General features: G+C 41.6%; 2 protein-coding genes across 5 annotated transcripts in view; one reads left to right on the forward strand and one right to left on the reverse strand.

Moving 5' to 3' along the window:
- Positions 1 to 1,127, forward strand: part of CUNH12orf71 (chromosome unknown C12orf71 homolog) — a 9,998-nt gene extending 8,871 nt beyond the window's left edge. Inside the window, exon 2 of the mRNA XM_014454081.2 lies at positions 9 to 1,127. Coding sequence (XP_014309567.1) covers positions 9 to 610 — 602 coding nt within the window. The 3' untranslated portion in view covers positions 611 to 1,127. The remainder of the gene's footprint in view (positions 1 to 8) is intronic.
- The window catches only part of PPFIBP1 (PPFIA binding protein 1), a 161,264-nt gene that overhangs the window by 88,323 nt on the left and 58,819 nt on the right, over positions 1 to 14,122 (reverse strand). Inside the window, exon 3 of one of the 4 annotated variants that reach the window (XM_023752320.1) lies at positions 12,105 to 12,236. The exons of the other annotated variants lie outside the window; for them this stretch is intronic. The gene's annotated coding sequence lies outside the window, so the exon portion shown is untranslated. The remainder of the gene's footprint in view (positions 1 to 12,104; positions 12,237 to 14,122) is intronic. 4 annotated transcript variants of the gene reach the window in all.

A 14,122-nucleotide genomic window follows, 5' to 3' on the forward strand; every position in this document is an offset into this window, starting at 1 on the left:
CAATGAAGACACATCTTCCAACAACCCCTCAATCCATTTTGTCCCTCCGTTCCAAGGGTCATGGTGGACTGAAAGTAAAGGGACACTCCTGGAGAGACAAGGCCAAATTCAGGACAGCACAGAGCAGTTTGGCAAACTCAACATCACCCTGGCCTGGGATGGCTGTAACCATTCAGACTCAATCATTAATTGGGATCTGCATGGAGACAACCAGTGGACAGACAAATATCCTGAAGAGAAGACAAAACTGACTCTCAGCAAACTGAATGGGCTGGTACAAAGGCTTGAGCAATTTCTAGAAAATCAGAAAGATGACGAAGATGATGAGTCTGTATTCCCTGAATATGCTCAAACGGAAGATTTCCAGCTGTCCAGCAGCACCCCTTCAGATGTGGCTCAGGTCAGTCATCGAGAACATGATACTTGTCTTCAAGATTTGCCCACATTCAACCCACCAGAAAATGATGCCATCCAGTGTCCACAGACTCCTCCAAAGCTTCAGGAACATGAACTTGCTGAGGTGAGCACAGTGATGCCTCAGAGGCAAGCAGGGGGCAGGCCTGGTGGAGGGGCCTGGATGGAATTCAGGGAACATTGCTACCTGCTATGAAGCAGGGCGGGCCCTCTGGGTGTCTGACATGGCTGGGAGTGGAAGAAGGATAACATCAAGGAAAAGGGTCAGGGTGGAGTTGAAGGAAAAACACCAAGGACCACTGAGGGAGAGAAGAGGATAGGAAAGTAAAGAAAAGGCTAACAATTAGGGCCCCCCAAAAGTGTGAGTGTCTGTATTAATGAGTATGGAAACTTTGCATTTACAGATGGGTTATTTTTGGTAAAAGGACTTGAGTCCCAAGAATGGGTAATTATGGACCCCATGTTGTCCAGGTTGCACATAACTCTCTCATCATTCATTTCCTTGGCAGACAAAAAGACAGGCAACTGGCAGACAAAGTACAAGTACTACAGAGACCTGCTCAATCTCATCAGATAAGCCGAAGAAGGACACTCATTCTAGTACACAACCCCTCTTCTTTCTCAACTTCAGGTGGGTCTTCCGCTGGCTAAGGCAGCGAGTCCTCTCCTTATTTTGGGGAAGAGAGCATCCCAAGAAGGCCCCCAAGAACCCCCATAAGCTGACACAAAGGAAAAGATTCTCTCACAGAAGCAAAATCCAACCTCAAGAACCCATTGAAGGAGAATACCCTATATTGCCAGATTTTAAAACTTTTTGATTGCCCCTATTCTACAATTCCCATGAATCATCTCCCTTCACCTCCAATAAACAAAACACATATTCTTATAATCCATGTCTTCCTCTTCCAGCTCACCATCTTGACTTGACTCAGGCTAACAGTATATATGCTATCTAGAAGACTGAAATATATTCTCTGGGAATTTTAAGCAGTATCATTCTTCCTAACATGAAAGTGTCCTTTTTCTCTCCTTCTTATTGTATTTTTATCCTATTTCATCATTAACCCAGATCTCTGTTTTCAGAAGGTAGCAGTATATCCCATCAGATTCCCAACCTGGCAGTACAGTTTTGGTTGAACTTCTGGGGCTCAAGCAAGTGGCAGTGGGTACTTGATCACTCAGGAAGGGCTTCAACTGGCAGTGTCTCAGGAGTTCAGACAGTCCTTCTGATGCTCCTAGGGGACCTCACTGGTTCTAGCATGCGTCGCCTTGGCTATAAAATAAGTAGGTCCATTTAGGAGGAATGTGAGGATGGGGAATGCTACTTAATCACTCTAAACCAAACTTTCCTCATTCATGAAACGGGAAAGATGATAATACATATCTCATAGGGTTGTTGAGAGAATAAATGAGATAATATAAGCACTTCATAAATATTTTTATTGTTGTTGCTATTATCCATTCTCCCCAGATGTCTTCATCCAAGAGTAAGAATTTAAAAGTCAATTCTCATTGCAATATTTCCCACATAGAAGCAGTATTTACTCAAATTTATGGATTTGGGCAGATCTTGACTCAATCAAGTCCTCTCCCAACCCATTCTCCACTGTGCCCTCTGATAATTCCTTTATATGTCACTAAACTTTCCTCTAAATGTCAACTTCTTTGAAGAAGGCTGTCCATACTCCCCCTCCTTGCACTGACCTCTCCCCGTTATTATTCTTAACTCACCTCCCTAATACCACTACCATCCTCCTCATTCACCCACAGCTACTCAAAACTCTCCTTCTTCAGCTTTTGCTACTTCCTACATAATCTTCAGAGTTCACGTAGTAAAGTGTATAATTCTTTAGTCTCAAATTCCTTCTGTCTCTCAATTTCAATTTCCTTATCCAATTCCTTCCTCTTTTCTTTCCTCCCTTCCACAAATACTTAGCACAAAGGAATGTCAGACACTTTTCTGGCTTACCCAAAACAAAATAAAAACAAACTGTGGATTCAAGTGGCTTATCATTTAAGAGATAAAGCCATGTAAACACATGACTATAAAGAGGTGTAGATGAGAATAGTCTTATGAGTTACACACTGGGTACCAAAGAATAATCAATTCAACATGGGAAGGTTGATTTGAAAGGTTTTATATCAGAGTATCCTTGAGTTACAAATATGGTTAGTTTAAGCCACTGGATAAAATGGTGTGGAAGTAAGGCATGCAATCTGGGCTGGATAAATGTGAGAGACAGTGGAGATGATATTCCCCAAGGAAAGACAGTCCCATGAGAGGTAAAGGATCAAAGTATAGGGCCTTCTTAGCAATATGCTCCTGATCACACCTTGAGTCTCTTCAAAGCCGGACTCCTCATTTTATCCACCTCTCTGAGAACATTTTTCTATTCGACAAGCTCCTCCACCTGCACTTGCTCTTTGACTTCACCAAGACTTTGAGTTCCTTTACCATACCTGTTCCAAGATGTGCATTCACTTCCTTCCAGGTCCGACCTATGCACCTCCTTCCCAAACTGCAGCATATCCACCACATCTCGCAGCATTCAGAATGCCTTGCTCTCTTCTTTTCCTAGATATATTTTTTTAAAATCTACATTCCCCAAATTCCCCAACAGGATACTCTTGCTTCTCATAAGGGCCAATGTACAAAACACAGGGACTACTCTCTCCATTCCCTGGAGAATTTCCCCCATTACCTTCCCAAGTCCCCCACTGCCAGGGGAACCTGTTCTTAAAGACTCTACTCTAGGGTTAGCGTGAAGCCAAGACTCATCCTTCTAAATAAAACTGACCATGCCTTTCCTTAAACTGCCCCCTGGTCCCCACTCTGCCACCTCCACACCATGACTTGTACTTTTCAGACTTCTCTACTTGATTAATTCACCTAGTCTAGACTCTAACCCAGGGGTCCTCAAACTACGGCCCGTGGGCCACATGCAAATACAAATATTGTATTTGTTCCCGTTTTGTTTTTTTTACTTCAAAATAAGATATGTGCAGTGTGCATAGGAATTTGTTCATAGTTTTTTTTTTTAAACTATAGTCCGGCCCTCCAACGGTCTGAGGGACAGTGAACTGGCCCCCTGTTTAAAAAGTTTGAGGACCCCTGCTAACCTCTTGAGGGTAAGCACCAGGTCTTAGTTTGTTTTTACTACAAGATCCTAACACAGTATCTGGTACAGAGAGGTCTTTCTGCCTCTATATGACCAGCCGTGTTAAAAGCAGGGACCAGATTGGGGTGAGGGAAGGGTGGTGGCAGGAAGAAGAGAAAATGACGGCCTATGAAAGCTCAAGTGAGGTGGGAACTACAGACTGAGAAACCTAAGACTAGAAGAATTTAGCAACTAATTTGAAAATTTAACTCAACAAATATACATGGAGCCTTAATGTTGCTTTAGACACTATAATATGCCTAAAGATGGATAACATCTACCATCATAGCACATGTAACTAGAGTTTTATTATCATTTTAAGTAAAGCTGTAAGAAAAACTCAACTAAAATGAACTGGTTTTATTTATTTTTTTAAATTGTTTTATTGCTTAAAGTATTACAAAGAGTATTATATATGTCTCCTTTTTTTTTCTCCCCTTAACCCTCCCCTAGCCTCCCATGCCCCCCAGTGTCTTGTTATGCTCATATGCATGCATATAAGTCCTTCGGTTGATCTCTTACCCCCCTTCCCACCCCCCAACCCTCCCCAGCCTTCCCGCTGTAGTTTGACAGTCTGTTCAATGTTGCTCTGTCTCTGTATCTATTTTTGCTCATCAGTTTATAATGGTCTTAATTAGCCATAAATGAGTGAGATCATGTGGTATTTTTCTTTCATTGACTGGCTTATTTCATTTAGCATAATGCTCTCCAGTTCCATCCATGCTGTAGCAAATGGTAAGAATTCCTTCTTTTTTACAGCAGCATAGTTTTCCATCATGTAGATGTACCACAGTTTTCTAATCCATTCATCTGCTGATGGGCACTTAGGCTGTTTCCAGATCTTAGCTATGGTGTGAACTGGTTTTAAAAGATTGCTCACACTAAATAAGTAAGCCCTGTTCATTTTTCAGTGTTCCATAAACCTGCTTGACAAGTAGGAACGTACCTCTGTGATTCAAGCAATGTACTCTACAAGTCCTTATACTAAATATTCTTTGCAAAGAATCAGAATTCTAAATATTCTTTGGCGTTGCCATGCTACCTCTCAGAAAGTGAGTCAAAGTGTTTAAAAACAGGAAATATTCCAGTACCTCCTCAGTCATTATGGTGTCAAATATGCTATGAAGCTATTAGCTGCATGTCAACTGTGACTAATGATTCACTGCTTTGTGTCACATACATGGGGCTGGAGCTGGGGCTGGGGCTGGAGGAGGCCCACTACACATCAAGAGAATGGGAAGTAGTCACAGAAAGACACTATCTTTGGTGTAACCTCAAGCTGCTTGTAGAACTATTGTACTTGCCAGGCACATGCTAATCTAATTAACCAATAAGTTTTGGGATTCATTGTCTCAAGCCTCAAAGCTAAAATCATTCCTTTAAGTCAGTGGTCGGCAAACTGCGGCTCGAGAGCCACATGCGGCTCTTTGGCCCCTTGAGTGTGGCCACGAAGTTTTAATCGCACTGTACATGCGCGCCCGCACGTGGTATTTTGTGGAAGAGCCACACTCAAGGGGCCGCAGTTTGCCGACCACTGCTTTAAGTGAACTGCTCAACCCTGTAACCCATAAAGGTCAGCTGCTTGAATTAGCAAGATACTGCCTTAAATATTCATATTCTAGAATCTATAACAACACCATAAGATGAATCAGAAACACAGTGTGAGAACTTAGCAACACAGTGTCAGCTCTCACCAAACACAGAATTGGAATAAGCTAATGTAAATTTTATAGACCACCCCATACCAAGCCAATTTCTTATTCAGCAGGATCCCACTGACACACAAAAAAAGTGTGTGATCATACCAAACCAGCAAAACAGAGGCAAACCACTCTTCCAGACTTAAAGGATACAATATGAAAATTCATGGCTCAAGAGGATGCACAGGTCCAGGTCTACCCATCACAAAAACAGTGTCCAGCCCAGCGGGTGTGGCTCAGTGATTGAGCATCAACCCATGCACCAAGAGATGACCCGTTCCATTCCAGGTTACAGGCTCAATCCCTGGTGAGGGGCGTGCAGGAGACAACCAACTGATGTTCTCACTCATTGAAGTTTCTATCTCTCTCTCTCTCCCTTCCCCTTCCTCTCTCTAAAAAAATCAATAAAACATTTTTTAAAAAACCAGTGTCCCGCCCGGCCAGTGTGGCAAGTGGTTAAGCCTATGAACTAGGAGGTCACGGTGTGATTCCCTATCAGGGCACATACCCAGGTTTCCAGTTCGATCCCCAGTGGGGGGGCATGCAGGAGACAGCCAGTCAATCACTCTCTCTCATCATTGATGTTTCTATCTCTCTCCCTCTCCCTTCTTCTGTAAAATCAGTAAAAATATATGTTTTTTTTTAAAAGTGTCCAATGTCCTCTTACAAAACACTGAAAAGAAAAATAAAGCAAATTGTAAATTAATTCATAAAGAGGCCCTTGTAAGGTCCTTACCCCCAAATTTAAACAGTTTTGCTTAAGTAGGATGGATAGTTAAGTAAACATCTTTTCTTTATGAATTGCAAGTGGGAGAACTTATATTGCATGCAGTGTACTCTCCAATTTTGAGATGGATGGAACTTATATTGCATTGCCTAAAGTCAATCTTTTCCTAATACTGCAACAAAGAGAACAACACTGCTTTCAAAAGTGAAATAATATCCTCATCAGATAACTCTGAGTCGCTGAGTGAGCCAGTCAGCAGCAGGGTAGATATGAAAGCCTTAGGACAAATTCCCAAAAGGATTATAAGCCTACATCAAGAAATCCCCCTACTAAAAAATTTCTGTTTACTATCCCATCTTTCAAAAGAATCCCATGGTGTTGGTACTCATTTGATTTCAATCTAATAAACCTCATAAAGAACTACTTCTGAGGCATTTTCAAATGAAAGGGCAAACATCAAATAGCTTTTCAGATTGTAACTGTTGAATGAAAATTCATTTCATTCTTAGTGAACTACCTTAGTGTAGAAAGAAATAAGAATGGCAGTTTTTTTTCCTCATCTGCATCAATAAAGATTTATTATTTTAAGTGCAAATCCCCAAACTAAGCCTTCGTGCTCAATCTCAATCTCTCTCTCTCTCTCTCTCTCTCTCTCTCTCTCTCTCTCTCTGTTTCTGTCTGTCTCAGAAATTTCCTGTACACAAAATAAAAGAAGACACTTTGCACATTTTAAATTTAACATATGTTTGCATAGTTGTCTTCAGGTTTCATTTTTATCAACTTCTCTACCACCTGTTTGGAGCCTAAGTTTTTTTCCCCAAACAGGGATAGAGATGAAAAGGAGACCTTTCCCCCAGTAAAGTGACTTCAAAAATTCAATGAGCACCATATTGCAGCCACCAACATAACGGATTCACATAAGTATCAAAAGTGAATGCTAAAGCCACTGGGCGAATGACTGACTGTTGGGGAACAAGCTATTCACATGGTCTCCAAGAACTGCCCCACAGGTTGTTTATTCGTTACCAAGGAGATTAGGTACCTTTACAAGGGAGAGGTCCAGTGAACACCAACTTCATCAAATAATTGAAATTAGCCTGCCTAACATAGACCCAGAGGCAGAAAAGCATCGAACAGACCGTCAAACCTCAGAGAGAAGGCAAGGGGCGGGTGGTAGGAGATCAACCAAAGGACTTGTATGCATGCGTATAAGAATGACCAATGGACACAGACACAGGGGGGTGAGGGCATGTGCTGAAGGGTGGGAGTGGCCGGGGAGGGGTCAATGGGGGAAAAAGGAGACATATGTAAACTTTAAACAATAAAGAATAAAAAAAATTTTAAAGACTAAAAATAAATAAATACAATTAGCCTGCCTAACCCCATATCATGTACCTCCGGAAGAGAAGCAGTGTATTCTTGCTAGCAATGTTTAACCAGAATGTAATCATCAGGAAACCAAGTCAGATGAACCCAGGGTGAAAGGCACGCGTCCAGACAACTGTCTCAGACTTTTCAAACATGTTAATGTCATGAAATACCAAATAAGAAAAGAAAAAAAAAAGGCAGGGAGATAAGACTGTTCATAAAGGAGATGAAAGAGACATGACAATCAATGGCTATATATAATCCTTGATTGAATCCTTGATCAAATCTACAAAACGGTGATAAAATATATTTTGTAGTTGGAAACATCTGAATATGGATTGTATATGAGATACTTTCAAATGGTCCATGAAAAAATATAAAATAGAAAGTGAGAAAGCAAAGATGAGAAAAATATAAGGAAAACTCCATTAAGTAGGAAATCCAGATCCCTACTATTAAAGAATCACATTTGCTATGCTTGTGTGACAGAAATATACTAAAAATGCACATATTTAAAGCACGAAAATTTTAACTAAAAAAATCTTAGGTATTAATTTGATTTCTCCAGTGATATTAGCTGAACAATTCTTTAATCTGCATTCATTCATTTATTCTGGCACCTGTCTTTGGATTCACCATTGGCTGCAATGAATTTTCAGTCTCATGGACTAATACATAGTCATCCTGTAAGTCCCTCTAACCCAGTGGTTCTCAACCTTCTGGCCCTTTAAATACAGTTCCTCATGTTGTGACCCAACCATAAAATTATTTTCGTTACTACTTCATAACTGTAATGGTGCTACTGTTATGAATCATAATGTAAATATCTGATATGCAGGATGGTCTTAGGCGACCCCTGTGAAAGGGTCATTCGGCCGCCAAAGGGGTCGCGACCCACAGGTTGAGAACCGCTGCATCTAACCATAAAAGGACAACTTGGTCCAGTTGAAAGCAGGTGAGTGTCTGGGCATTTTTCAAAAACATTTCAGATTTCAGGAGTTTATGTAGCTTTTGCTGAAATTTAAAAGAATAATTTTTGCCCAGTGGGAGGCTAGGCTCTCTGCCCTCAAATAACCACACATTTCAAGGCCTGGATAGCTCATGTTTACCTTCAAAAGAACTTCTTGGACACCTTCTCTGGTTCTCACAATCAGGAACAGCCTGCCACTTATAATACCAATTCCTGCAAGTTATTTTGACATTTCCTTTTATTTTGAGCAGTGCCAGATTGTTCTGCTTCTTCCAACCTAAGAAGCAGCATAAGCATAAAGTTGCCATCATATGCACTGAATACACTGGAGGACTCTTGAGAGCAAAAGAGAGTGATGCTATAGTCTTAATTTACCTTTTATGTTGCACACCTCTAGTGTGATTAAAAATATAGATTTTTTTTTCTTAAACAAATGCACACATTCATATATACGAAACACTTTCCAAACAATTCAGAAAGTCCAGAGTCTTCCTGACTCCTCTAATCAATCCTAGGTTCGAAACCCAAATTCTTATAGAAGACTTCCTGGCTTCAAATCCCAGGTCCTCACTGATTCGCTGTGGATCCTTGGCAAATTACTCAACCTCTCTGGACTTTCCATTATATCTATAAAATGTTATAAGACCATTATACTAATAGTCTTAAACTCGTAGTGTTGTGAGGATTTAGTAAAAGTGCTTGGCATGTTGTAAATGCTTACAAATGTCAGCTGATGCTAGTTGCTGTCATGTACTTCCTTTGTTTTTTAAAGGTCTGCCACGGCTCTGGCTGATGTGGCTCAGTTGATTGAATGTCATCCCATGCACCGAAAGGTCACAGGTTTGATTCCTGTCAGGGCACAGGCCTGGGTTGCAGGTTCGATCCCCAGTATGGGGCATGCAAAAGGCAGCCAGTCATTTTTTCTCTCTCTTTGATAATTTTTTCTCTCTCTTTCCCTTCCCTTCTCTCTAAAATCAAGAAAAAACTCTTTTTACAATCTGCCATGACCCCTAATGACTACAGAATTAAGTCCAAGTAAATTGCCTATAATAGGATCCTGACATACTTTTCCAGTCTTTTTTTAACAATGCTCCCCCCCGACTCTGACACTCCTTGCAGTACTTGTCTCCTGTTGTTGCTCCCTGTACTTTCCTGCCTCAGTGCCTTTGCTTATATGGTTCCCTTTCCTTGGAACTGCCCTAATGTTACTCCTTCCTTTTGCCCTGCTACCTACTAAACTACCCCCAAATGACCCTTCAAGGCACAGGTTAAATTCAAGCTCTTCTATGGAGCTGAGCAGGCTGGAAACAATCACTCCTTCCTTTATGCTACCATAGCACTGCCTGTAGTAAGTGCATATTTTATCCTGTTTTAAAGAAATGTGCTTCCATATCTTTCTCTCTCATTAGACAAAAGCCCCTGTGTTCTGCTTATCTTTTCATGCTCCATAGCCTTTGGCCCAGATCCTTGTACACAGAAACTCCACGATAAACATTTGGTGAAACAAATGGTTAATCTGCAGGAAATAATTAAATAGATAATATCTGAAATTGAATGTCATTTCCTCTCACATAAAATTTAACTAGCTTCTACTTTAATTAAATCTAGTCCCTGGATGTTGATATCGGGGGCCAGGGAGCATGGCATAGTATAGATGTTTCCTGAGTGGAAAAGCTCAGTTTTGTACAACAGACAAAGCTAATTAACAAAAGAGCGGCCACATCTTTCTACTTGTCTGAACTCAGAAATTGATATTCTAGCCTCTTTTTTATTTAAAAGGATTTAAAAAAAAAAAGCCTTCACATTTCCAAATCTTCCAGATAATGTTTAGATTCATTCACTTGTTTAAATACATTTACAGAATATTAACATGCTAGAGCAGCAGTTCTCAACCTGTGGGTTGCGACCCTTTTGGTGGTAGAAAGACCCTTATACAGGGGTCGCCTAAGACCATCCTGCATATCAGATATTTACATTAAGATTCATAACAGTAGCAACATTACAGTTATGAAGTAGCAAAAAAAATAATTTTATGGTTGGGTCACAACATGAGGAACTATATTTAAAGGGCCAGAAGGTTGAGAACCACTGTGCTAGAGGCTGTGCACAAAGATGAGAATAATAGAGCCCTGCCCTGAACAGCTCATACCTGTGGGCGAGATGGGCATCTCACCAGAGACAGCACAGAAGCTATAATCTGAACTAGAGCTGAGAATGAGGGAACAGCCGGTGGGAAGGCCAGAAGTCTTAAAAGGCATGCTTGGGAAACAGTGGAAAGCCCAGTTCCGCTTGAGCAGCGGGTGAACTTCAGTGCAATGGTAAGAGACAGAAGTCTCAAGTGTAGGGATGGAACCGGGTCACTATGGTGTTTTGATTGTATCTTATGGGATGAGTGCAGTTTTTGAAGCAAGAGATGAAGATGACCAAATCCGTGTTCTAGACTGAAGTTTCTAATAACAGCAGTGTAGGAGTGGGACTAAAGTGGAGAGAAGCTGGTGGCAGAAATACCAGAGAAAAAACTTCAAACCAGGCTCCATGACAAGATGGAAGAAAGAGTCAAATACTTGTTCTAGCCCTTAAGTAGTTTTCTCAATATGGTTGGTGGTACTCCTGTTCCTATCTCAGGCCCAGCTACGATACACTTCATGCTACACCAGCTCTAAGGCACTACTGTTTCTGACAATTAGTAACCATTGACTTGAGAAGCGGACAGAAAATTATCTAAGCTGAAAAGAGGCACCAGACTCCTAAAGTGCCCTGAAGTGGACGATAAGGCATCACAAGCAGGTTTCTCCTTGCTCTTTCATTCGTTCATTCACTCACTCATTCATTCATTTAGTGTTCATTCACTTGCTGAGGTCCACTATGTGCTGGCCATTATCACCCTTCATGCCAAGGACATGGCGATACACAAGACATTGTTCCTACTCTATGGTCAAAGCCTGGCAGAGTGTTAACTGTCATCTGTTCCACAACAGGATTTAATAACTGGGCAAGTTGTCCTTGACAGTCTTCACTTTACATGAGGCTGTTTAAAATTGTGTCTGGATATCGGTCACGATACCAACTTGTAACTCATTTTTACCTTAAATGATTAGTTTGCTACATGAACTGTGGAGCTGGCACCAGACAGTTAGGGGGCTCCTGCCACAATAATTGGGATTATTTCATATTATACAGTAGACATTTGTGAATACGCCCACTCAAGAATCTATTCATAACCTCGAAATCAATGCTGGTGGTGCTTTCGTGGTCATCCATGGACATACACAGGCAGCAAAGCATTTGAGGTGCCCGTGAGCACAGTCCCAGCTGAGGGGATGCTCTACCTTCTTGTTGCAGCTCAGCTTTCATACTATAAACGAGTGACCTTGTTGTTCCACTTTTTGTCGTTTTTGTTGGTGATTTCGAAGTTTAAAGTGGCCCCAAGCATACGGCTGAAGTGCTGTCTAGTGTTCCTAAGTGCAAGAAAGCTGTGATGTGCCTTGCGGAGAAAATGCATGTGTTAGATAAGCCTTGCTGAGGCATGAATTACAGTATCATGAGTTCAATGTTAGTGAACCAATAATATTAAGTAAGGTGCCTTTAAACAGAAACAAGGTTATATATTGATCAGTTGAGAAAATGTCATGGCAGAGGCTCACGGGAACCTAAGCCTGGTACATCCCCTACAAGCAATGACTCAGTATAGAAATGGTAGCAAGCGTCGCCTGTTTTATATCGGGTATTGGGTAAAGAGCGCAAAGACCCAGCCATAACACACTGCCTTTTTTCAGCTTCGCCGGAAACAGAAGTCACTTTCTGGATCCTGCAACACTCCAGTAGAATTAGTATTTTTCTGTCCCTCTAGAATCACTCACACAGTTTCACAGAGAAGTGCTTGCTGCTCTGCTGGTTAACTAGGGGAAGAAAGAGAAGAAGTCAACAGGCCAGGGGGTGCTGTGGGTCAATGTAAATCTGTTGCTGTTTTCTCCTGGGAGAGGTCTTATACTTGAAGTTCTGCTACTTTTTTTTCTTTTTAAATATTTTTATTGATTTTTAGCGAGAAGGGAAGAGAGAGGGAGAGAAAGAGAAACATCACTGATGAGAGAGAATCATTGATTGGCTGCCTCCTGCCCGCCCCCTACGGAGGATCGAGGCCCCAACCTGGGCATGTGCCCTGACTTGGAATCAAACCAACAACCTTTCGGTGCCTGGGATGCTGCCCAACCAACTGAGCCACACTGGCCAGGGCAGTTCTGCTACTTCTTGGGGGCCACTTATTTCCTGCTCGATATTCGGTTTTTATCTCCCCCAACAACAACCCAAGCTGGGTGCAGGCCTCTGAAAGGTGTGTTCTGTGCCAAACCTCAGGCAAGACCAATTTAGAAGGTGACGCCAAAAAGTCAACTTTTCTCAGCAAATAATCCATTCTTTAATTTCTAAAGATGTCTAAGCAAGACCATTTAATCCCACCAATCACCCAAGGCTTCTGAGAATGCCTCCGGAAACATGCTGCCCTGTGGAAAAGCTAACCTCCTCAAGCAGGAAACACCTTCGACGGCGGTGTATTGGAAGCCGGCTTCCTGCTCCAGGAATCCCACGCGCTAGAACCAGAAGCATTCACGGAGCGTTCCATCTGTCTTCTCGACTCCCTCCCAAAGCTGAGACTGTGTATTTGCTGCACGAAGCAGTCGTCCAATTACTACTGAAAAGCTTCCAAGCACGATGAGAGGCCAAGGCAAGGGGCAGGAACAGCTCATCAAAGGCAAGGAAAGCTGGATCCAAAATAAATCCAGTACAAAATGCCCAGAATAGCCCAGAAAGACAGCTGATGACCTTTTCTTCTAAAATCTCTTAATATCACAGTGTCAAATGGCCTATGTAACTAAAGCCAAGCACATAATTACTACCATGAGGGTAAAGGAATAAAGTAAAAACGAACATACAAATAAGAAAAGCTGATCGTACGATGACAACTTGGGTTTTGAAATACAAATTGAAACACAGAAGACAAATACAATTATTGGACGATGCTTAGGAGTCAGCCATTGGCGAGGGAAGACCTCTCAGTTCAAGGTAATAGTCACAGGAAACTGTCAAGGCTATTTCAAGCTCTGAAAGCTACCACATTTTCTAAAGAGATAGCATATATTATTTTTTTTCCCTAAAGACTAAATGAATCCTGCTACAATGGCTTAAACCACCACACCCTTAATTGAAGTCTCCTCTTGGTTGAACCAGCTCTGGGCTTTGAGGAGAGGACAGCATTATGGTATGCAAGGAACACATCCTGGGAACCCCTGATTCAAGCCTCGAGCTGCTGCTAAATGAAGATTTAAGTATACTGAAATCCCTTCTTCCACTTCTTCATCCCTGAAGCAATGGAGAGCCTTGGCTAATTGACATCCTGGTTTCCCAAGAATACCATAATATTAAACCACAGATCCACCGAGAGTCAAAATTCCCTTGAACCTTCTCCCTCCTTCTTAAAAAACTGCTGAGACTACATAACTAAGTGCCATCAGAGATGCTAAGGCCTCCTAATTAAATGTATAAATGCATTTGGAAAGAAAAACACACCACTGATTCAATTATAGAGTTACTGTGTGCTCACACCCACATACAAACACCTCCCCACACATTTTGCTAAACGTGTAAACATTCCCTTTCTGTCTGCAGCTATATGCTTGCATGTCTGTATTAAGAAGAAAAGAAAAAAATCAAAGCCACTGACTGCCAATTTCCAAAGAGGTGAGGAGAAAACAAAGCAACCAAGAATAAAGACTGCTAGCTTCACCCTGGA

Source organism: Myotis lucifugus, unplaced genomic scaffold (genome assembly GCF_000147115.1).
Source record: "Myotis lucifugus unplaced genomic scaffold, Myoluc2.0 scaffold_30, whole genome shotgun sequence".
Taxonomy (NCBI): Eukaryota; Metazoa; Chordata; class Mammalia; order Chiroptera; family Vespertilionidae; genus Myotis; species Myotis lucifugus.